Source organism: Varanus komodoensis, unplaced genomic scaffold (genome assembly GCF_004798865.1).
Source record: "Varanus komodoensis strain SLA01 unplaced genomic scaffold, ASM479886v1 scaffold32, whole genome shotgun sequence".
NCBI classification, from domain to species: Eukaryota; Metazoa; Chordata; class Lepidosauria; order Squamata; family Varanidae; genus Varanus; species Varanus komodoensis.
Window position 1 is genome coordinate 15,376,325 of NW_025335798.1, and position 22,251 is coordinate 15,398,575.

The 22,251-nt window shown below is 36.7% G+C and overlaps 1 protein-coding gene across 1 annotated transcript in view; it reads right to left on the reverse strand.

Moving 5' to 3' along the window:
• Nucleotides 1-1,588: 1,588 nt before the first annotated feature.
• The window catches only part of ACTR3 (actin related protein 3), a 40,168-nt gene continuing 19,505 nt past the window's right edge, over nt 1,589-22,251 (reverse strand). The window contains exons 3-12 of the mRNA XM_044438130.1: nt 18,244-18,368; nt 15,216-15,326; nt 13,007-13,102; nt 11,039-11,146; nt 8,909-9,052; nt 6,709-6,882; nt 4,820-4,912; nt 3,684-3,809; nt 2,928-3,011; nt 1,589-2,502 (exon numbers count right to left, since the gene is read on the reverse strand). Of these exons, the coding sequence (XP_044294065.1) occupies nt 2,407-2,502; nt 2,928-3,011; nt 3,684-3,809; nt 4,820-4,912; nt 6,709-6,882; nt 8,909-9,052; nt 11,039-11,146; nt 13,007-13,102; nt 15,216-15,326; nt 18,244-18,368 (1,157 nt within the window). The 3' untranslated portion in view covers nt 1,589-2,406. The remainder of the gene's footprint in view (nt 2,503-2,927; nt 3,012-3,683; nt 3,810-4,819; nt 4,913-6,708; nt 6,883-8,908; nt 9,053-11,038; nt 11,147-13,006; nt 13,103-15,215; nt 15,327-18,243; nt 18,369-22,251) is intronic.

Genomic DNA, 22,251 nt, shown 5'->3' on the forward strand with positions numbered 1-22,251 from the left:
ACATATGGGCACGAGTTGTTTCAAGTAACTTGCAAGTGCTAACGATCTACATGCAAGAAAATGCATTGAGATTGACAACTCTTCACATAGAAAAAGAAAAAAGGGATCAAGATGCCGGACACTTGAAGGTGAGGAGGCCAACAATGACATTTCAGGTCCTGATGCTCAGGAGCCAAAAACAGTATTTTTGTACAGGTTTTTCCTTAGCTGACAACTTTCTCAGGGAAAGCCAGGAACAGCTTTTAAATTAATCTGATGTCCTGATTAGTTGAAAACTTGAAAGGCCTTCACTTTTAACAGCTGCATCCAACACTATATTATTTGATAATTGCTTTTCACCATCTTCTTGCAAAGCTGATTCCACATGTAATTCTGTAGTAATGGGATGCAGCATGTAGGGTTTTCAACATAATTCACTTTTTTAAAATAAATTAAATCCACAAAATTTCCTTTTTAAATATGAAAATAAAGTAATTGTTAGAGCTTCTTATATCATATGCTATTAAAACTTTTCATTAAATGTTCATTAAAATTAATAACTTCCTTTAAGTTAATTATATTCACATTGTTTACCCCCTCAAAAAAATAGTAGCAATCCAGTCTCTCTGCAGATTTCTCGGGAGTTACTAAGCTTTAGCTTTAATTTCACACAATAAAATACATGCATTGTGTATTGATTTAAATTGCCAAGAAAAACCAATTTAAGTCATTTGTTTTGGTCAAGTATCCTATTTTAACTTTCCTGTACAATCATGCAATCCCACCTGTTTTAATTGATAAGCAGTACATCTTGAATAATATACCAATTAAAGAATATTGGTTTGCATCTCAACTCAGTCCTGTTATGAAATCAATAAATAACCAAAGCCCTGCAGAATTGTTTCTTAGAGATAGATTTCTACTTGGCACACTCTGTATTCAGCAAGGCAAGTGAGCAGGCCTACTTGAACGTGAAGGCTGCAATCTCGATCACACTAATTTCCAAAATATGAGCCATTGAACACTGTGGGACTTTCTTTTGAGCAAACAACGTACATGATTGGGCTATGCTTTCATTAGATTATCCAGAATTATTATGGATTATTCAGAAGTGGTAGTTACCTGGCCAAGTATTGCTTCCATGAGTACAATGGGAATGAGAACCAAGCTATTTCAGTTGCAGAGCTCAGCTACATGAATCTTACATGGATACCGGCACAAGATAATCCAGATGGATTTAGGACATTCTCATAGTTAGATTTTATCTCCTAGTGCCACAACAGACCCTAACATCCAGATGACAGTTTTCCAATTTCTGGACCCAGTCTGAAAATTCACCACAATCAATAGCCATTTGTAGCACATTACTTCAGATGCATTTCTCAAGGTGTCAAAAAGCAGGTTTTGAACATCTATCAAAGTTTTAAGAGTTGTTTGGTTTAAAGTGTATTAATTCAAATTTCATATCTGATTTCTTTTAGAGATGCGAGTCACAGTAAGTCTACCCCTCCTGTCCCTGCAAAAGTACAGAATGAAGAACTGCTACTGTGTATTTAGGGACAACTTCACAAAAGATCAAACAATGAGATTGAAAGGCCTCAGACAAATATTAAAAAGAATTCTGTGCCTTTATTGGAATGGTGGGATACACCCATTTTGATAATTGGAATATTTGGTCGAAATTAGAAATGACACTACAGAACAGCAATACTGGTCCAACAGTCTTGTCTTTACTTTTTTTTTCCAAAGCAAGAAATAGAATGAAAATGCACCGAGTAATCAGAAAGCACTAGCAGGCATCAGTTAATCCAAGATACTATCTCCTTAGTTCCAAAAGCACTTGCCCAGTCGCACTGTGTGTGGAACCCAAATTTAAGATTGGTCATAATTTGAAGCTACTAGAGAGTCACATGATTAAGTTTCATGTGGGCATTACTGAATTTACTTCAGATTGGTCACTGGTATTTTTCATGTCAAACATTACATTTCTTTCATTCACTGATATTTTTCTCAACGTATAAAAAAGTATGAAATATAAACAAGCTCTTGCATTGCACACGTGTAAGAGTACAATTGAAGAATTATAGAGCTGACTATCTACACACCATCAAATTCCATCGAATCTTGGATATTCCATTAATATACAAAATATCAGGGCACAGAAAGAACAAAAACCCACTTCTTTTGTTTTGTTTTACGCACAGATTCAAATATTCAATCAAAAGAAAAAACACTTTGAATCATTTTGGCTTCCCACTATATCTGCATGATGAGACACTTATTAAAATATTCCTGTTTAATTGTGTTTGGTCATTTGTTTCTTATTTTCAAGTCATATTTTGTTATCTTAATACCAGCCATCTGGACAAACAAGTATTGAGAAACCATCTTCTTGCTTCCCTAGAACCAACATTTCAAAGGTCAGATTTAAGACATAACTCCAAAAACTGGGTTGTGACGACAGATGCTAGGACCAATTTCTTCATAATCTTTTTTGGTGTGGCATACTTGGTAGAACTCAGGCTGAAAGAAAAATAAGTAAAAAAGGAATGTCAAGATGCTTATTATAATTTTTAGATAAATCTGTACACTTTGGAAAAGCAGAGAAGTATCTGATTTCAAAAACATCAAACTCATACTTGTGCCTCTGTTATTAATTATGGTCACTCATAAATGGGTAAATATTTGAAATATTTAATGGAGCTGCCAAAATATAGTAAAGGGATTATAGTAGACTTTGAAAAGCCTGTGATGGATCTAGGACAAATGCAGAGAAAAATAAAATCGCTTTCAGTACTGACTGAATTCTATCTGTTCTGGAAATGTCACTGAAAGCAAAGGAACTTACTTCTAATCAGACACTTTACATTAGAAAAGGAGAAAAGTAACAGCAGTGAACTTAAGTGGGAAAAGTGTCTTCAGATTTCTCTCCCCTCATGTCAACTTACTGTGGAAGCCAACATTGATCCTCCAAACCAGACAGCATATCTTTGCATATGGTGTGTAATAACTTGTACATCAATAGGCTTAGGCTGCAATGGAAAACAAAAGCAGTGCAAAGTTATTAATCATGCTCAATACTCAAAATTGCTCTAAGGTAACTCATAAGCATCTTTTAGCATGTCACTATCTGTATACAAATATCCAAACATTAAGAGTCTAGGTCTCTCATTCCAAACAACAAAAAGGAGAGTTGCAATATAAAAAATTGTGACTGAAACAGCAAAATATCACAGTAAAAATGCTGTAAGAGTCATTTCTACATTATTTTCCATTGATTACTATAACAAACATGTGTCAAACACAAATTGCTTTGTTATCCTTTTATTGTGACAGATCTGGAAACTGGTCTGTAATCAGTCTGATAATATTATTTTCAAAGTAAAATTATACACACATTTGAGCAAAAGCCTACTCTCATGGAAGGAAGTATGTTATTTTTACAGCACTCAGCTGCATCATGCCTCCACAGTGGTGGGCAAAGCCTGCTTCTCCACCACCACCACTAATTTCAAGAGCACAGATAAAAGAAGCACTTATTTCAATTAGAAATGCAAGGAGAAGAGGAATAGAGTTCAAAAAGAAAGAGGCATAATGTAGTGGGCTTCATTAAAGGTTTCCATTCCAAAGAGAAACAAATCAATGCACACAAACCAGTTGTACTGATGCAAAGCAGTACAATGTATTATCTTAGGAAAACAAACCTTCAGTCTGCCACCGCTCAGCTCTTCACTGAGTTTGAGTCTGGCATCGACAGTCCTTTTCAAGTCTCGTTGCAAACGACGACCAAAGTCCCTGAACATTGTAGAGCCTCCAGAGAGGACAATATTCTGACATGAAATGGCACACAAAAAGTTACATTACTTAAGCAGCACTGACAGCTAGACAGCAGTTTCTGAAACAGTAGTGCAGGCAGTTGTACAACTAGCCATAGAAAGGAACAACACCTCAGCTGTGCATGCCCTAATCAGATGAGTTTATTTCATAAATAGGGGTGCTACAGTTTTCCTAAGAATTTTATGCCCTTGCAGCAGATGTCATGTTGACCACTATAAGGAGAAAGCCAAATTATTAATAGTTATAAACACTTTGATCTTCAAGGTGTGATTCAACCAATTCACAAAATTATTAAGTTTGTTATAACAGAAAAATACTAATTTAGAGAAAATTCTGTGCAAGAAAAAGCAGGTCAGTTCTAGCCCATTCTTGAAACAAGTGTGAGCAGTTAGGATGCAGCAGAAGTGGTGTAGCAGAGAAAAGAGCTCTGTAGTGGGGTGGCAGAACCACTTTCAAGGCTCCAGTACATTTCTGGAAAAGGTCCATGGATGAGGCTGCCAAATCCAAAGTCCCCTCTTCTGACAAAGACCCAAATCATGCTGCATACAATACCAGCCTGAGGTTGACATGGATGGGAAATTACTAACTGATTTCATCAAGAAGGGGAAAAATAGGAAAAATCACCAGGAAAAGAGGGGAAAGTCACCCAGCACCCTGTTTATAAAACAACAGGACTTTGTACGCAGTTTATCATCCAAAGTTACCCTGTCCCCAACCTATGGCTGCTTTGTGAATGTTTGCCAAAGAGGGTACTAATCAAATGTCCTGGAATATGTCTTCCCTCAGACCTAGCCAGCATGACCAATTTCCCACCCTCAAGGAGGGTGGGAAATTAACCCACAACATTTGGGGGACACCATTATTGTGGAAGGCTGTACGTACATTCTCTATGTTCCTTACACTACCCATTATCCACAGGAAAGAAAGACAAGTACGTCCTGCTTAATACAGCAGTAGAGAATAATTTTTCCCCACACGCCACACACGCACCAACTTTACATACCTTATATAGTGGACGTCTAACATCAATGGGACAGTTCTGAATAACTTCATCTACTACTTCTGAGATAGGTTGTGTGAAGTCTGGATTAGCAAACTAAAAATAAAAGCAAGTATTAAGAGGGTAATGAAACGCAGAATTAAAATACAGGCAGTTCCCAGGCTATGAACAAGCTCCATTCCAGAGAAAATGGAATTTCAGTATTTAAGTTGAATATGTAAGTAAGTTGAATCATGTATAGTTGGCCATCCACATTCATGAGGGTTAATGGCACAGAACCCCATGAAAGTGAAAACCTGCACATATCTCTATCCCCCAGCCCCCAACTCACCAGTGCCTCCTCTTTGCAGCAAGAAAATGCCAGAGATATTTCCCTCTCTGCACGGATGGGACAAGAAGGCATGCTTTGGAGGCCTCCCTCTCTTCCCTTTCACTCCCTCTCTCTCTATGATGATGCCAATTTTCTGCAGTGATGATTTTAAATTAACAAGCTTTATGATAGTTTTTTCCATAAGTATGGGTTGTTCTTTACTTGGACATTTCTAACTTGGGGACTGCCTGTTTACAAAAATGGGAGTGATTCTCCACGTGTAATACAGAAGCATTAGAATTCCGTTTGACTTATTGGATGCAAGGGGTAGATTATTCCAGAGTTCTCAAGGAAGGAAGACGAAGTATTAAGCATGCTAGGTGGGACAGGAGAAAAAAAGTAACCATGAAAAAATGCTAATTTAATTAAGGAAAATGCTACTTTTAAAAACCCCCTCAATTGACCAGAATTTATTCTGAAATATCTTCTTAACCTCGACTCTCTCAAGTCACCCTTTGTAATCTTCCCCATTGGCTATTTTAGATTTTAAGTTCTTGGTGGCAGTGACCTGTTCTTTCTTGTTTATTAATATCCATAAAGTTCCATCTACACTAAAGGGATGATTATTATCATTATCATTATTATTGGTGGAACAGTCAAGCATAGCTGTATGTAGGTGCAGATGCAGATAGTGGGGGAAGTCTAATTGTGCCCATCTACTGACAGAACAGCACCTACCCGGGCAGTGCATTCCTATTCCCCTGGGACACTGCCCCCACCACTCAAGTGGCTCTGAAGCACTGAAGAATTCTCTGAAACAGATTTTGGGGCACATGGAGGGTGGGAGAGGATGGAAAAGGTCTGCGATGTCGGCTCATGTAATGTTGGATACAGCCCACTGAAAACTGGCATTAAGAAGAATCTAAGTCATCTAATTGCTTCACTCTTTTCATTTTGCCTGCTGCTGTCTTGTACTGAACAGTTCAAAGGCCACCCACACATCAAATGCTAATCGTTGAATAAAGCAGTTCAGTTCAGTACAAAAAGGGCTATCAGCTGGAAGAAATATTCATTCCCATTCCTTCCATAGAAAACTCACCACCAAAAAAACAAAAAACAAACACCCTAACTGGTGGTATCTAATTTCAAGTGGGAAGAGAGAAACTCTTCTGCAGAGCATGGTGTGTGGATTTAAACGGCAACAGCCAATTTCCCTCTCTTCTACTCTGAGAACTACAGACGAAGAAGGGGGGAAATGCCTTAATACGAGTAAACCACAGCTTGCAAAGTGAAACTGGGTTCAGTTGTACAGTTAATCTAACACATTTCAGACAGCGTCAAGCAAAATTCTACAGCGTTAATTATTTATTTTTAAAGTATGCTGTCATTTGATTCTAACTTTAAAGGTATTAACTTTAAATTAAAAATCATAAGACTATCATCTAGCTTTTATTATTAAACCACAGGTTCAGTCCTAACTCACATGTACCAGGGAATAAGCACCTTTCAACAAAGTGGTATTTACTTATCAGAAAGCGTGCACAGAATAATGCTTTTAGTCAGGAAGATCTGCACCATTTACCTCAGGATGAAAGAAGATCTCTGGCCCTAGGAATCTCTCATAGCCAACATCAATGGTAAATTCTTTCTTTGAGATTGCATTGATTCCAGTATATTGTTTAATCCACTTGGTACCATCAGCATCATATTTGTTAAATTCTTTTACTAAATCAGGGCAGACATAACTAAAACGTTCCTGAAAATTAAATACAAAAAAGATACAAAAGCAAATAATCAGAACTTAAGGTTTTATATTTGATCTCAGTTTAAATGCAACAGGAATAAAAGGTTATTCAAGAATAAAGGCATAGGTTCAAATGAAAGCATCAAAGAATTGCAGGGCTTGTGCTAACTCTCAATATTTAGTTAATTAGTACCTGATGCTGGGACAGATACTTTTTTTGTACATCACCAGGCAAAAATGTTTTGGGATTTTTTTTAGTTGAGAGGTCATTAACACATGCATGCAAACGCATGCGCAAATGAACTGTTGCCATAGTAGCATATCATAGAATCCCAGGCATCAGAATTTTAAATCCATCAGTAATAATAGATATGCTCAAGGAGGAAAATGCACAAAGAACCTCAAGAAAAGTAATTATAATATTTTATTATGCTGAGCCAAGTAAGAGCCTTTTTAATCCGACAGCATTTCACGCCTCACCACCACCCTCAGGAGAACTGAAATTAGAAGACTCCTGGAAATTTGTTAACACCAGGTTAACATTTTAGTTTCCAGTATTATTGATTTAATGTATTCCTTTACTACATTTATTCCCCTTCTTTCCATAAAATATGTCCAAGGTTTTGAAAAAAAATAAAAATATGAAACAATCTAAAATAATGTAAGAACATATAAAAATAGCAGTCAGTTAATCAAGCCACATTCCAAAAACCCCAAACATTTTTCTTTCCCTCTTATTTTCCTAGAGGTCTTATATAGGTCTACAATTCCTATCATCATTAACCAGCATAGCTAATGTTTACCATCAACAAAGTGAGCAATGGTCCCCAGCACTTACCTTTTGGAATTGTTCCTCCAAGAAAGACCAGAGATACTATAGAAATTGTGTTTTCAAGTTGCACCCCAGTCAGACTTTATAAGCAGTTTAACTCTGATTACCCAGTTACTGGAAGTTGCAGAATCATAAGCCATAACCAGGCCTGAAACTAGACTGAAATCTATCTAAATAGTTTGTATCATCCAGAAAACACCTGGAGTTGAGGTGCCATTGTGCTGTTGAGAAACTTGTTCAAGAATGGAATGCTGAAGACTGCAAATTCTCCAACATGGTGGAACTGAAAGAGGGTTTCTTTTTAAGAAACAAGCAAACAAAAAAAAGCCTCACCATAACATTTTAGGCCAGATTAAACCACTCTCTTTTGTAGAGAGGAATTAACAGCTTGAGGTACCAAGTCATCTGATCTCCTCTGGCTGTCAGGAAGGACAAACATTGACCAGACATGCTTAAGTCCCACCTCTCCAACATGCCCATTCAAATCCTTAGGCTCTACAAACTGAGCAACTAGAAAAGGAGATATTGAAGTGACAGAACTGGGTCAGCATTACAGCATCTAAGTGAAAATGAATATGAGCAATTTTATTTGAAAATATTAAAAAAATAAATTGCGTGTACTGGTCACTGTGGGCTATTGAGCGGTCTTCATTACTATCTTATATGTCTAGATAAAACAGGCCCCTCACCACTGTAAAAGTCCTACTAGCCTGCTGTGCAATGCAGTGGTGATGGTAAAGAAAGATGTATTGCTGGAGTATGTCCTAAAATGGGCTCTATTATTCGGAGTGTCCTCAGCCTTCTTGTCCATCCTGCTTTAGCTGTCATTCCAGTTATTCTACAACCTTAATTTTCCACAAAACCCAAGGAATTCATTTGGGTCTCCTTAATGCTCTTATGTTATTGAATGTGTACAATTAAGTAATGCTCAACCACCAGCAAAAGCTGGGGCACAATGGGCTAAATGTCAATGCGTTTCAGGTGTGAGTATTCCAGACTGTTGTTCCTGGTTGCTCTAGCGACCTCCTCTATGTGGTCACTTGCATGGCCCACTTCAGCCAAACGTAAGTGTTAAAGTTAATTCTAGGAGTGGAAATGAACTCACATGTGCAGCATCAGGCTTTGAATAAGTCAAGACACATTTTCTCTTCAAGGCAAAAAAAAAAAAAATCACTATAATATCATTTTGCTACAATTTAAAAATACCTTTACTGCTTTAGCAGTTTCCAATGATTGTTCAGGAGGTATTCCTACTTCTCGCTCTCGTAGCAACTGCTGAATAAAGTAAGTTATATCTCTCCCTGCAATTGGAATATGCTTGATACAGCTGCCAATCACATAACCTTCAGCCTGAAAGTGAAAGAAACACTTGCAATTAACTTCATCTCAAAGGTTAACTTTTATCTCCAGCTAATATAGTACAGCCTACACTCTGATACATTCTGACCAGAGAAATATATAATAAAATACCTTTGTATTACATGTTGATTAATATATCTAATATAGCATCATTATAAAATAAACACAAAACTTTTACTAGTTAAGTGTTCAATATAGTATACTACATATTGTGAGTACCCTAGAATCATTTTATGATGGAAGGTGGGATATAAATCCTTTTATAAAGTGAATATTATATACAAGTCCCTTGTTTACTTCTCTCAATCTTGATGCCATATAGACTATTCATTTACTTTCAGCTATATTGGGCTCCATATTTTTTGAACAGATAAGGGTCGATTTTCAATATACCATAAATCATATGTCAACATATAAAAAACCACCTACATATTTAACACTTTTTCTGATTCCTAAAGTGTTCTATTTAGTTTAGAAAGGACAAAAAACGAGGTGAATATGGAAGCTGAACTGAAGACAATTCGAGAAAATGTAACCCTAAGAGTTACCAATAGAAATTGTTTCACATTGGTCTGTTCATATAATTCATTTCACCATGAAAACTTGTTTTTAAATGGTATGAACTAGGCATGGAATGACAAATTCTGTAGATTTTCCAAGTACTAAATTTTTTAAGAGAATTAAAAACATGCATTTTTGTTCAAAATAACCTGTAAGGGAGAATGGTGGGGAAAGCAGCTATTATAAATTAATATAAACAGTGAGTGGCATTTTTCATGAACCACACTGTAAGCATATGTTGGCAGGTTAGTGAAGGCAATATGCTTTGTACTGCACATGAGATGTTGCCCCAGAGAACTACTACAGAGTGTTGTACAACAATACATTTAATTAAATAAAACTTTTAAAGAAATGTAACATCAACAGTTACATAAACATTCATATCATTAGCAGGAAAACAGTGTTTGAAGAACAGTGTTGTTTGCACTACTCTGTTAGAAAAAATGCTATAAAAATCATCAGTCACTACTAATGCTACTAATCCTTTTTTAAAAAGGAGATACACAAAGGAAAACATGCATAAAAAGTTTCCCAAGTAAAACAGTGAATAAAATGCAATAGTGTGTCAACAAAGAATAATAAAATGACCACATGCTGGCTAGTAGTTGTAAAACAAAATGTAGCATAAAGAACAGCTGCTTTACAACTACTAACGGTCCATTAGTTTGAAAGGCAGGACAGAGTTTAAAAGGTGAAAGGGAGGGAGCAGGCTCCATCCCAATGAAGAATGTGCAGAAAAAACAAAAAATGTGCAGCAAAAACGCCCCAATAAATAAATAAATAAATAAATAAATAAATAAAAAATATGTGCTTTTTTGCAGCCTAGGTGCTTTGTAAAAATGTTCTGTCTCTCTCCAGCAGACCATAGTAATGTTAGCAGCACAGGTTAGAAAGCACAGAAAAACAGGAGGTCAGTATGCGGTACTCTAGCAGACTGCTCTGTAGTTTGGCACTGCACTCTACTTTTTTTAGCTTTGAACAAAAAGAAAGAAAGAGGGGAGATCATTGTGGATGATGGGCAGGAAATTCCTTTCTCCCCTCTTCATTTGTGTCATGTGGCAGCAGGAGCACTTCTTAAGAGACACCATTCAGCATGCCTTCCTTGAAGAATGAAGGCCCACAAGATTTAAGTTTCAGCATTTACCTTGTCAGGAGAGCTGTGTCTACTATAAGAATAGCATTGATTAAAGAAACTTTTAAAAAACAACCTAACCTAAATTGCATTAGACATAAAGCAAAAGTAAATCCCAGTAATGTTCATTTGGAAAATAGCAACAAATAAAAAAAATAAATCTAAGTGCCATTTCCAATCCTTTCAATTATCTTTAGTGCATTAGTTCACTGGGAAAAAGCTGAACAGCCACCATAATGACTAGCCTGGAACTACTGAATGGGCCCACATTCATGTTTACTTACCACAGGAATGACATGAGTGACACCATCTCCACTGTCTATGACTGTTCCAGTCAGTGTTCGCTCTCCTACTTGTCTTGATGTCCAAGATGCAGCTAAGGCAAGGACAGCCTTACCAAAGAAACAATTTGAGTGTTAGCGTTTTGAAACCAGTCTAGAAATCTATTAATGAAAGGACACTGACATACGAAACAAAATCATGTAACACAATTGCATTGCTTTCTGCAGTAGAAGAAAGTGAATGGAGTGAATGGGAATGAAAGAATTAGAACCTAAAACTGCAAGATAACATAATTCATTTTTCAAAGCTTAAAACAGGACTCACTATATAAAAGAATAAAACTTGGAATATTTTAACTCAAAGCGTAGTACAATTTCAATATGTTAATGAAAATGGCACTAACAAACTGAACCTATACTAGTTCTAACCTGGCTGAAAACATAGGGCCCTTCTTTATATTACCTTTGTGACAGAGACACCATTGCCTGTTCCCAGGAGTGCACTGGGAGCTGCCATTCCTCCAGTAATGGCTTGTGCCATTACTGTGGGTCTTTTACAGCTTTTATCTTTGCTTCCTCCCACAGAGGGAGCCAAGAACATTAAGTAGAGGAACACTAACATCTGTGAGAAACCTGCCTTTAAGCAAAAACGAAGCTGTCATCAACCACATACTGCCAGAAAAAAAATGTCAAATTGTTGCAGAAAATGTTGTGGGAAAGGATTCTAAGAGAGTGAATACAAGTCTGGAATACAATAAGGAAGCATGCACACCACAGAAGATAACGAGGAAGAACTAAACATGCTAACAGAATTAAACCATAAAGGTTATTTTGCCAGGCCTCACAAGATCTACCTATCTAAGAATATTAAAAGATTGCTCAGTTTACAGACAGTATGCATAAGAAATTAGCTTTAACAATAAACTTAATATGTAAATTTGCACAGCAAGATATGTGCCAATTTTATCACCATTTCACACTTTGATGGGAAGATAATTTTATATTTAGTTTTAATAAACTCTTAAGGCAGATATTGTGGATGGTATTTTAAAGTACCGTTCTGCCATTAAATGCCAACAAGATAGAACTATATAGTACACTGTTTTGCAAAACAAGATCTCAGAAAAACTGCTTTTAAGTCCTTGACAATGCATTTTCGTTGCTACAAATGTTTTTCTCAATAAGCTTCCTTTATCTCTCTCTCTAGTTTGCTGTTTTGAACTGATACTAGATATTGTATTCACTCGCTACGAGGATACATTTTTGGTTAAAATATGTATCCTTACAGCAAGGGAAAGAAGCTACAGTAGATCTTCCTAACTTTAGCCTTAATTATTAAGAGTATCTGAGTGCAAGTTCATGAAATCCACACAAGTGTTGTTTCTTCACCCATGAAGCCAAGAAAAAACAGGGAAACACCTGTGCAATGTTTACATTTTAACATGTTCTGTTCAAATCTGTAAATTCTAGCAAGTGAGCATATAATTTTGAGACAGCTTCTCATGGACTCATTATGCTTTACTGCCATGTGTTTATGTATTTCTTTGCAAGACAACAATTGTGTTCTTAATTAGATCTGATGTCAGTATGGCACAACCTGTGGCAAAATAATTTGATACAAAGCAGGATGCCTGAAAGTTGATGTAGAGCATGGCATTGGCTGCAGGAAAGCTGAATCTCACCACATTTCTACTCCAAATAGTTTTGTGGGGTTTTCTGGTTTTAAAGTAGTTCTTCTCTCTGACTGGAAGGAATTTTTGCCACTGCAAATAGAGAACTAATTGGGCTCCCTTAGACTTACCAGACTTAAACTTATAATTGCTTGTGATCAGTTTGGATCAAATAACATTTGAAAAACTTTAATCATAGTACCAATCCCAACTTCTGCAAAACAGCTTACTGTTTGCATGTTCTGTTAAGGAACATAACTTAAAATATTTACCCCAACTATAAACTACGGTGACCTCTCACCTGAACAGCAATGTAAAGCCCAGGAACGTTGAAGGACTCAAACATGATTTCAGCAGTATATTCCCTGTTTTCTGGAGTATTTAGAGGAGGTTCAGTCTGTAAAAAAACCCCACTTGGTTAGCTCTACCTTTTACAAAATATACCACACAAATATTCCATTTTTTCAACTAAATATTTAGCTCAGCTGGAAGTGTTGCTAGAACTTTCCAGAATGTTACACTTGACACTACTGTATCCTTAACATTTAGATATTAAATATAGAAAGTTATTTTGGAAAGAACTACAAGTTTTGCTATATCACAGATGGTGTAACCACTATCCAAGAACCTCTTGTGCTTCACAGCCTTTAATTCGTGGTCTCTCATCACAAAAGGGTCTTTCTGTTGCTTCCAATCTCTGAAGTTGAACATTTTAACATAGTATGTTGTACCTATATTCAATATGTATAGGGCCATTTTTAAGACTCCTACACATCTGCTCATGAATGTTGAGAATTCAGGCTTTCAGAAGCCTTGTTTGTTTTTCATTCTTTTATGATGAAAGAAATTTTGGTTGGATCCAAAGAGAGAGAAGCAAAACTCTGTCTCTGAGATGGAATAACAGTTCAAATATCTGCATTGCATACTACATACTAGGGCTAGTATCCAATGTTAGTATCATGTAAGTCCCATTAATTTAATGGGCCTACTCTAAGTAGGTCTAACATTCGATTCTTTTTAAAATTTGGGTATATGTAAGAATGTTTTTGCATTCAAACTTTCTTGTTTTGGCATTACACTGTCAACCCACACACAAATCCTCTGACTGCTTAAGGAAGACATTAGTAATAGCCTGAAAAAATCACACTAATGTGTCAACATATCACTACCCGCAACTCTGGTCTAGTTATCCTACACAAGAGATTAGTTGCATGAATTAACCCTTGCATGCCAAAGCACCAGTTACTGATGCCTAATTCTGAAGGTGGCAGATGAAGTGACTAACCTGCACTGTGTATGCACTGTACCACCTCAGACTACAAGTGAGGCTCACCAATCGAACGACATGCAGACACAGACTTTCTGCAACATCTAATTTTTCTTTTATGTAGTGATCTCTTTTTCTGGGGGAGAAGTCTATCCTATAAAGCTTAACTTGCCATCTGAAATGCTACAGATTTAGCATCTCCTTGGCTCAGGCTTATACTTAAAATGTATTCATAATACATCTGTTATTAAAAATAGTGAATTTGTATGTTCATCCCCCTTGCGCTCCCCACGCATTCCCAGGTTCTGCCCAGTGTTCACTGAGTGTGATCCTGCTCACAGATAATGGCAAATTTTGTGTTAATTTCTAATCTGCCCAGTGCAACTGGGAGTGGGTGAGTGTACTGTCTTCAACACACTCCTTACTTCCATTTTCATTCTGCAACTTACAACTGACCTGATTGTATGTTGTGATTGTGAATGTTGGCAGTCTGTCGCAGTAACACCAGAATACGGGCAGTTAAACCTTTAAACAATCTAGAGTTACGCTGCACTTTTAAGTTGCTCAACCCATGACTTGCCCTTACATGTAAACCAAGTCTAAGACTTACATATGGATGAATTTATCAAGATATTCTGAATTAAATAATGAATCTAGTTCTATTCTGAAATATAAGACATGTGTACATGCATGTGTGCGCACAAACATATACCCTGGGCCCCACCTTGTTCAAAAGCAAAAGACGCTCTGAATGGCCCAAAAACATGTTCTGACAACCCAAGTTGAAAAAGTGCAAAAATGCAAATGTCAATTCTGAAGAATTGTGCCTAAGCAACAGCAGTTGTTTTCATAGTCCTAATTTCATGTAAACAGCAGATACACTCCCTGCTGTATCACTGGAGAAAAACTTGCCTAATTGCAGTTGCCAAGACACCATTATTCAACTTGAATAGCCTTTGCAAGTTGAAAAGGAGAGTAACAGAAGCAGAGAATAAACCAAAATTCAGAGGCTCTGTTGGCTTTTAACACTCAAAAAGGAAAGTGACTTTAACAACAAATGCTTTTTGGTACAACCTTTCTCAATCATGGTACCAGCTCTAAACAGCCATATAATTTAACAACAACAACACAGTATATTTAGGCTACTGCTTCTGCCTTTCCGCTTGCAAGCTAAAAGTTTTATTATATTGACAGAATATCCAGGTCTCCAACACTTTAAAGATGGAAGAGAGCTTGTACTTACCAATAGAAAATAATGATCTTCAGGTTCTGCCCTTAAATATTTAAAGATAACTTGTTCCATAAACCTCTCCATTAAGTCCCAATCTTCCACTATACCATGACGGATTGGCCACTGTTCAGAGACAATGTTAAAGCTATATCAATACTATTGTGGATGAACTTCAAGAGAATTCTGTAACAAGTTATTGGCAAAGCTTACACAATTTTAAGGTGTCAATTTGTGTGTATAGAAGGATAACGAATTTCTTAGAAATGAGAATACATTTGTCTAGAGAGTGGGTCTTCTCTAGACAATTTCAAAGCATTCTAGATAAAATGATACTCTATACTCCATGGAACAAATCAATAACAATGTTCTACACTTAACATAAAATCATCTGCTGGATCAGATTAAGAGTCTAATCTAGTTTAATCTTCCATTGCTCACACTCCAGCATCAGCCAGACAGATGCCTCTGACAAGCTCAAAAGACAAAATGACCAAATTCTACCATTCTTGCCCTTTATTACAAGTTATGCTGTACATCATCTGACCTGTAGATACAGAGTTGCAAATTTCACAGTGAGTAATATTGGCTAGATTATAAAATCCACACTGAATTTTTCAAACAGGAATTCTTACAAAAATAGAAGGCTTGCTCTAAATTCTTTATATGAATGCAGGTAAGATTTCCACTTTTATTTTTAAAAAGTTTAGAACATATTCCCCTCACTGACACTGGCTATTAAATACTCACACTGCAATATAGAAAGACTGTCTCTTGCATTAAGATACTTTGTTCCTTTTCCAAAATGACTGTGAAATGGGAAAGCACCCATCACTGGCATACCACAAATGGTAATTTTAGTAATGTCTCTTAAATTACAAAGAAATGAACAAGGCTGTACCTTTAATTACACCGAGAGAGCTTCAGCTACGGGCAGTACAGAAATGAAATTATTATTATTAATAACAAAAACAATAATTACAGGGGAGGAGGAGGACGACGACAAAGAAGTGTCCTATCCTGACAAATACAGCCCATTCACATCCTTGATACTCAAAAGCTAGAAGGTGATCAAGTGTCTTGAAAAACAGGCGAAGCATAAGCGGAAGAAATTCAGAATGAACATGACCGAACATAAGCTTGTCTGCAGATGATCTACACTGTGCTATCAATAGTGGCAAAGGAATACTTTATACCAACATGGTTCTTGCAGAAAGCAATCCAGCAGAGTGTTTCTCAGCAAGCAAGCGTATTATTTAAAATAGACTCCACTACCCCAGGTGATTGGAAGGAACACTGGAGGACCACTATAGCTTGTTCAAAAGTAATTTGAGGACAAAAATTACTTAAATCTGCCTTGGCTTGAATACGTACAACTTCAGCAGTTCAGTCACAGAAGATGCCCAATGACCCATTTGGTTATTTTTATATGAATAAGTTTAAGTTGATGCAGATGATAATGAAAATAAGATGCTGTAAGTTATTCCATCCACTACCTTTTTGCTGCCTGTTTTGCTTCCACTAGCTGAATATATCTGGCAGAATTGGAATAACTGGCTGATCCAGCAAGCTCTTTGAGGAAAGGAGTGTGCCAGATGCCTTGAAGTTCATAGTCATGCAATCACTTCTTAAGAAACCTTCCTTGGGATCAGAGTATTGTTCCAATTTTTGCAGTTAAAATTATCTTACTCTGGGCAAGGGGGGGTGGGGTGTGGGATGATCAAACAATTCCAGATTTTCTTGAATAACACATATTATCCTATTTGATTTCAAACTAGCTTCTGGCCTTGGGTAGCACCAAAATACTTGGATCATCCTATGTAAGAAAAAGGTGATCCTGTTACTTCTTCTCGACCTACTATCAGCTTTCAATCCCATTTTTATGAATTACCAAGTCAGGGTATGACTGGGTGATACGTTACTACCTGGCATGTCAGGTATATATGGTGATGATGTGCTATTGCTTTGATGATGGCAGCTGTACTTTGGAAGTTCTGGTAGCATTGAACATGAAATGCTTAGGACATTGTACAAACTACAACTGTCCTGGACAGAGATAACCTGATCACAGTCATCAATCTTCTAGTAACATCCAAATGGCAAAACAGTTTACTTAGGGTGAACTGGAAGGCATCTAGAAAGCTGTTTTTTGTAAACATAGGTCATTCAGAACATAGCTTGACAGTTTTAAGAACAGCTTCACTGGCTTCCTGTGTATTTTGGGGCTCAGTTCATTTCCAAGCTTGTATTAAGCAATTTTTAAAAACCTCATTGCTTAAAACCAGAATTTATCAAGAACCATCTAATCTCTATATGAATCAGTATACTATTATTCAGTATCATGTCCTCCTTCACTGATATGAGGCACTTGGTGTCCAAGATTCAGGCCTTCTCTTTCCTAACATCCCAACCTGGAACAACTTCCTGGGGCTCTCTGCCTGGTATCAACCCTTTCAGTTTTCAGTGCCACAGAATTGCTTTTATTGGTCTAGGCCTTTTATTCTGGAACACTGTGGTTTATCTTCTTAGTGTTGGCACTAACCTGGCCTTCTATGATCTTAATATTTGACTGCTTTTTCCTTGTTTAAAATGGTTGTATTTATTTTATGTTATTTTAGATTGTTTTACAACATATTGTTAGTCACCTTAAAAATTTGTGTGCCAAGGAGGGATGTAAATTCATTAATTGAACAAGCTACTCTATACAAATCTAGAGTGACACAGTTAGTAGAATGTTGGCTTTGATTGAAAAAAATGTGGTTCAAATCCCTGATCAATTCTGTATGTCAACCTACTCTCTCTCACAGCTAACTTGATATGTTAAAATATTGCTCTGAGTTATTTGCTAAAGTAGAAAGGCAGAAATGTAATAAATAAAAATAAACATGAAAACAGTCACTGTTTAGGTCATCAATCCCCTTATATAAGGGATTTGTCATCTAAAGCATAATTTCACAGAGCTTAATTTCAAGACAAACTCTGCAATGAGCGAACAACAAATATACAGGAGATGGTATCTTTTAAAAGAGTATTAGTTATATACCTTTGTTGCATATGTTGGTTTTTCTATTGCTTCATCCCCGATAAAGAAGTCTAGGTCATCCACACCTTTCATAACCCTTCGTTGTGCTTGATCGACAACTTTGGCCGATTCCTTTATAGCAATACCTTTAATGTAGAAAAGCAATAATGAAATTATAGACAGATTCTATTCCATCATTTCAAAGTTACCAACTTGTTTTATTTTGCCAACACTGGAGGAAGATGCTACTACTTATGTTTAGTAGGCATATAAAATACATTTCTGACTTGGTAAGGAAGAATGTGAGGCTAGTGCACCTCAGCTGCATAGACCAAACAGGAACTCTTTAATTCCATCTTAGCAAGCAATAAATTTAGTATTAGAAAAGTAACATGATCACATTACATAGCTCTGTTCCATGCAGCAAGTTACTGGAATTTTAATAATTTTCCACAACTTTTCTCCTCTTTAGTTTCTCTTGACCTCCTTCTGTACCACAAACAGTTAGCATTCACTGCACAAAACTCTCCTATAAGTTCTAAATGTGCATTTTATTGCATAAGCTGAAATGCTATGAATAGAAAGCTGACGTACTGGGCCAGAATGCTATTTTTTGAAATGTGCTAATGTTCTCTATCACTGCAATTCACTTTTATCCTAAACGTTTTTGTCACAGCTTGGAAGGAACAGATCATGAGTAAGGAATGGGGGTGGGTGGGAGGGAAGCAATTTAAACAGCCAGTTCCCACTGTATATTTAAGATCCAGCTCCTTGCCTAAATGAAAGCCGGAATGCAACAGCCTTCATCAGAATAAAGATGATGTGGCACTGTGCAGAATTTGCCTCTTCCAAGAGGACAGTAATAACTTATGGTGGCAATTAGGCGTTCTTGGAAGCAAGCTACTTACACTTAAGCTGATAGGTCTGGTAGCCAGTTCAAATAGCACTAAACAGGTTCCAGCCAACACTGGACTTCCACTCAGGCCTTCCCCCTTCTGCACCACCATGCAGACTCTAAAGATCTTATTGGGAGGGTCTCTCAAACCTCCTGAGCAGATTTTGGGGGCACACAGGGAACCACAGGGGAGGGGGAATCAGTTCTGCAGCTGTATCCCTTCTGTTGGCAGAGAGACATTGCTGGATTTTATCTAACAAATAAGTACATTACTAATGGTACAAGACTATTTGTATATCATCCCATTTTGCATAAGCAAACAGGAAAGAGCTTTTGTTGAACTGTCATCAGAGAGCTATGTAGGTTTGCTGCTAAATCATGGTTATATTCTGGGCAACTTCGGGATCTGAATGAGGAAAAACAGCATGACAGAAAAGCTGTGCATTCTGACAGTATGAACTAGAAATTACAGCTGGGTGGAAAGAGAACTAGGTTACCATGGTATTTAAAGATGGGGGTGTTTCAGCAATGTAAGGAAGTGGCTAGCTTGGATTTGTTTGAAAAAGAATACAAATCTTTGAAAGCAAATAAGGTGGCATTTGTACTGCATTGGGTATGAGTGCTCACAATGATTAAGCCACTCACTTCATGTGTTAAAAATATATCTAGAGAACTTACAATAACAGTGTATAAGGAATAATGCACTAGACAATAAATAATACCAGATATATATATAACTGCTACCCAGAGAGCCTATGGCTAGTGGGGTGGCATATAAATTGAATAAATAAAATAAATAAACTTTTATGTTCAGTGTTGTGAAGACAAACCAATAACTGGCATTTTCAACCGTATCAAGAATTAAGAAAAAAAAAAAGAATGTAACTATAACTAGCAGTTTTTCTGTGCGTTAGGAAGAGAAGGCATAATTAGATATTTGAAACATCTTCTGTTCCATCTATCTTAAACCCTTTCTGTTTTTTATTGAACAGACTATATACACACCCATATGAAATTTATATATGCAAAAATTATCCCCAGTATAGATGAGACAACTGCAACCTGTAACAAAATTTTGCAGCCAGTCACTTATGCCCTCTTCCAGCATATTGTCAACTTCCAAATAATTCAAGGTCAATTCACTGCCCCCATTGCTGGTTTACATTTCCCACTGTCATTCTTCATCCTGCACTTCCTGAAAGCCATTGACTATTCTCCATCTTTACTACGATTGAAATGCAGGAAATTCCTCCTTTTAATCTTTTGCGTTTCTGCATCTTTGGTGTTCCCTTGATTATGCTGCTTGCTCCCTCTTGCTTCTCATGGGCCTTGCTTTGCAGTCTTGTACTTAACCTCCTGAATTGGCCATTAGTGAGATTAATACTATCCACTTTCTTAACCATTGGCTGACATCATCCTTATTCTCTCTTCTCTTGCTCCCTTTTCATGCACAAATTTACCCAAGTTTCTTTTTCTTTCTTTTTTTTAGCCACTATTCATATCTGCACAGGTTTTTCTCTCTCTTTTTTATGATTATGGTTGGATCAAAATACACTCTGGGTTTAGCTAATAAAATTGCATAATAGCTGCTCAGGGCTATAAGATACCCTACCTATGGTAAAAAGAGAATGAAAAACTAAATAAGAAATGCTATGTGAATCTATTTACATGGTGATATAGGTAAAATTAAGTTTTTAAAAAGTCATGCTAAGACAACATTGATTTATAGAGAAATATTTCAACAGAAGCTGGGGTTTCTTTAAAGAAATATTAAAATCAGCACTTATTTAAGAAAAAAATAATTAATTGTATAGATTTCTAACCCATCCCATTAGCCACATGGCAGGCAGGTTACAACAATAAAAACCATATAAGAACAATACAAAAACAATATAAAATACCACAATCAATAAATAGTAAAACATCCACCAAAACTCATGATTTCATAAAAGACATATCCCATTTTATTAAAATACTATTAAAACCCAATTTAACAATTAAAACATTGCCAGAATAAAAAGGTCTTTGCCTGGTGCCAAAAAGAGTATAAAGATGGTGACAGGCAAACCGCTCTGGGGAGCTCAACCCAAAGTCAAGGTGCTCCTCCCAAAGGGGCCCTTTTTCTTCTTGCCACCATCCTTATTTCCTGAGGAAGGGGCTCCCTCAGAAAGGCCTCAGAGGCAGATCTAAGGAGCCAGGTAGGTTTATGTGGAAGAGGCTCTTCCTTAGATACCGTGTCCCCAAGCCGTTTAGGTTAATTTCAGATAGTCTTATTCTGGGCTACAGATTAAAACAAGTAACTGCAATTAGCATAATTATTCATTAATTTGGCAGCAATGATGGAAACAATAAATGTTTTCATTTCATTTATTTATACTACTGCTCCTTGAACAGTACTTCTTTCCAAACTGAAAAAATGGATTGATTTGTCTTTCTCTAAAGAGAAAGAAGAATGGCACCTCCAAGATTATCTATTACTCATGATATGATTTCACAAGCATGCAGAAAATTTAAATGAGTTGATATTCAGGCAGGTCAAACAAGACAGGCAGAGCCAGCCAGTCCACACCTATTGGCTTTCTGTATCTTAAGTAGGGTTCTTGCTAATCCTTAGGAGCCGAACACAAAAGTATCGTGGATAGTTCCTGGATCAATAAACCAGGTCAGGTGTCCCAATGAGACCCACCACTGCCATCCTGATGCTGACAACTTTACAAACTTCCTCCTTTAAGCTCTTTTGATGTTATAAAATTTGTGTCTATTTACTAGACAATGAAATTAAACTTCTCACCAGGACATAGCTCAATCAATCACCTAGTGCCAAATTACTGAAAGGGTTAACAGACAACAGATTTCTAATAACAAATTGAGTTCTAATTTCTACTCAGAATGACTTCAACAAAACCAAGCATCCTTTACTGAAAGCACAAACAGTATCATGCAAATTTCAGAAGTTATGTCAAGTATGATGTGAAAACTAGGTAGAAATTTGTTAAGCGCGCACACACACACAGACACGGCACACATATTAAAAACAGGACTTAAAATGCCATGTTCATACAATTATTTTCAATGTTAACTAAACACTTTGCTGTTAAATACTTCTGCATGAACTCCTTTGCAAAAGTAATACA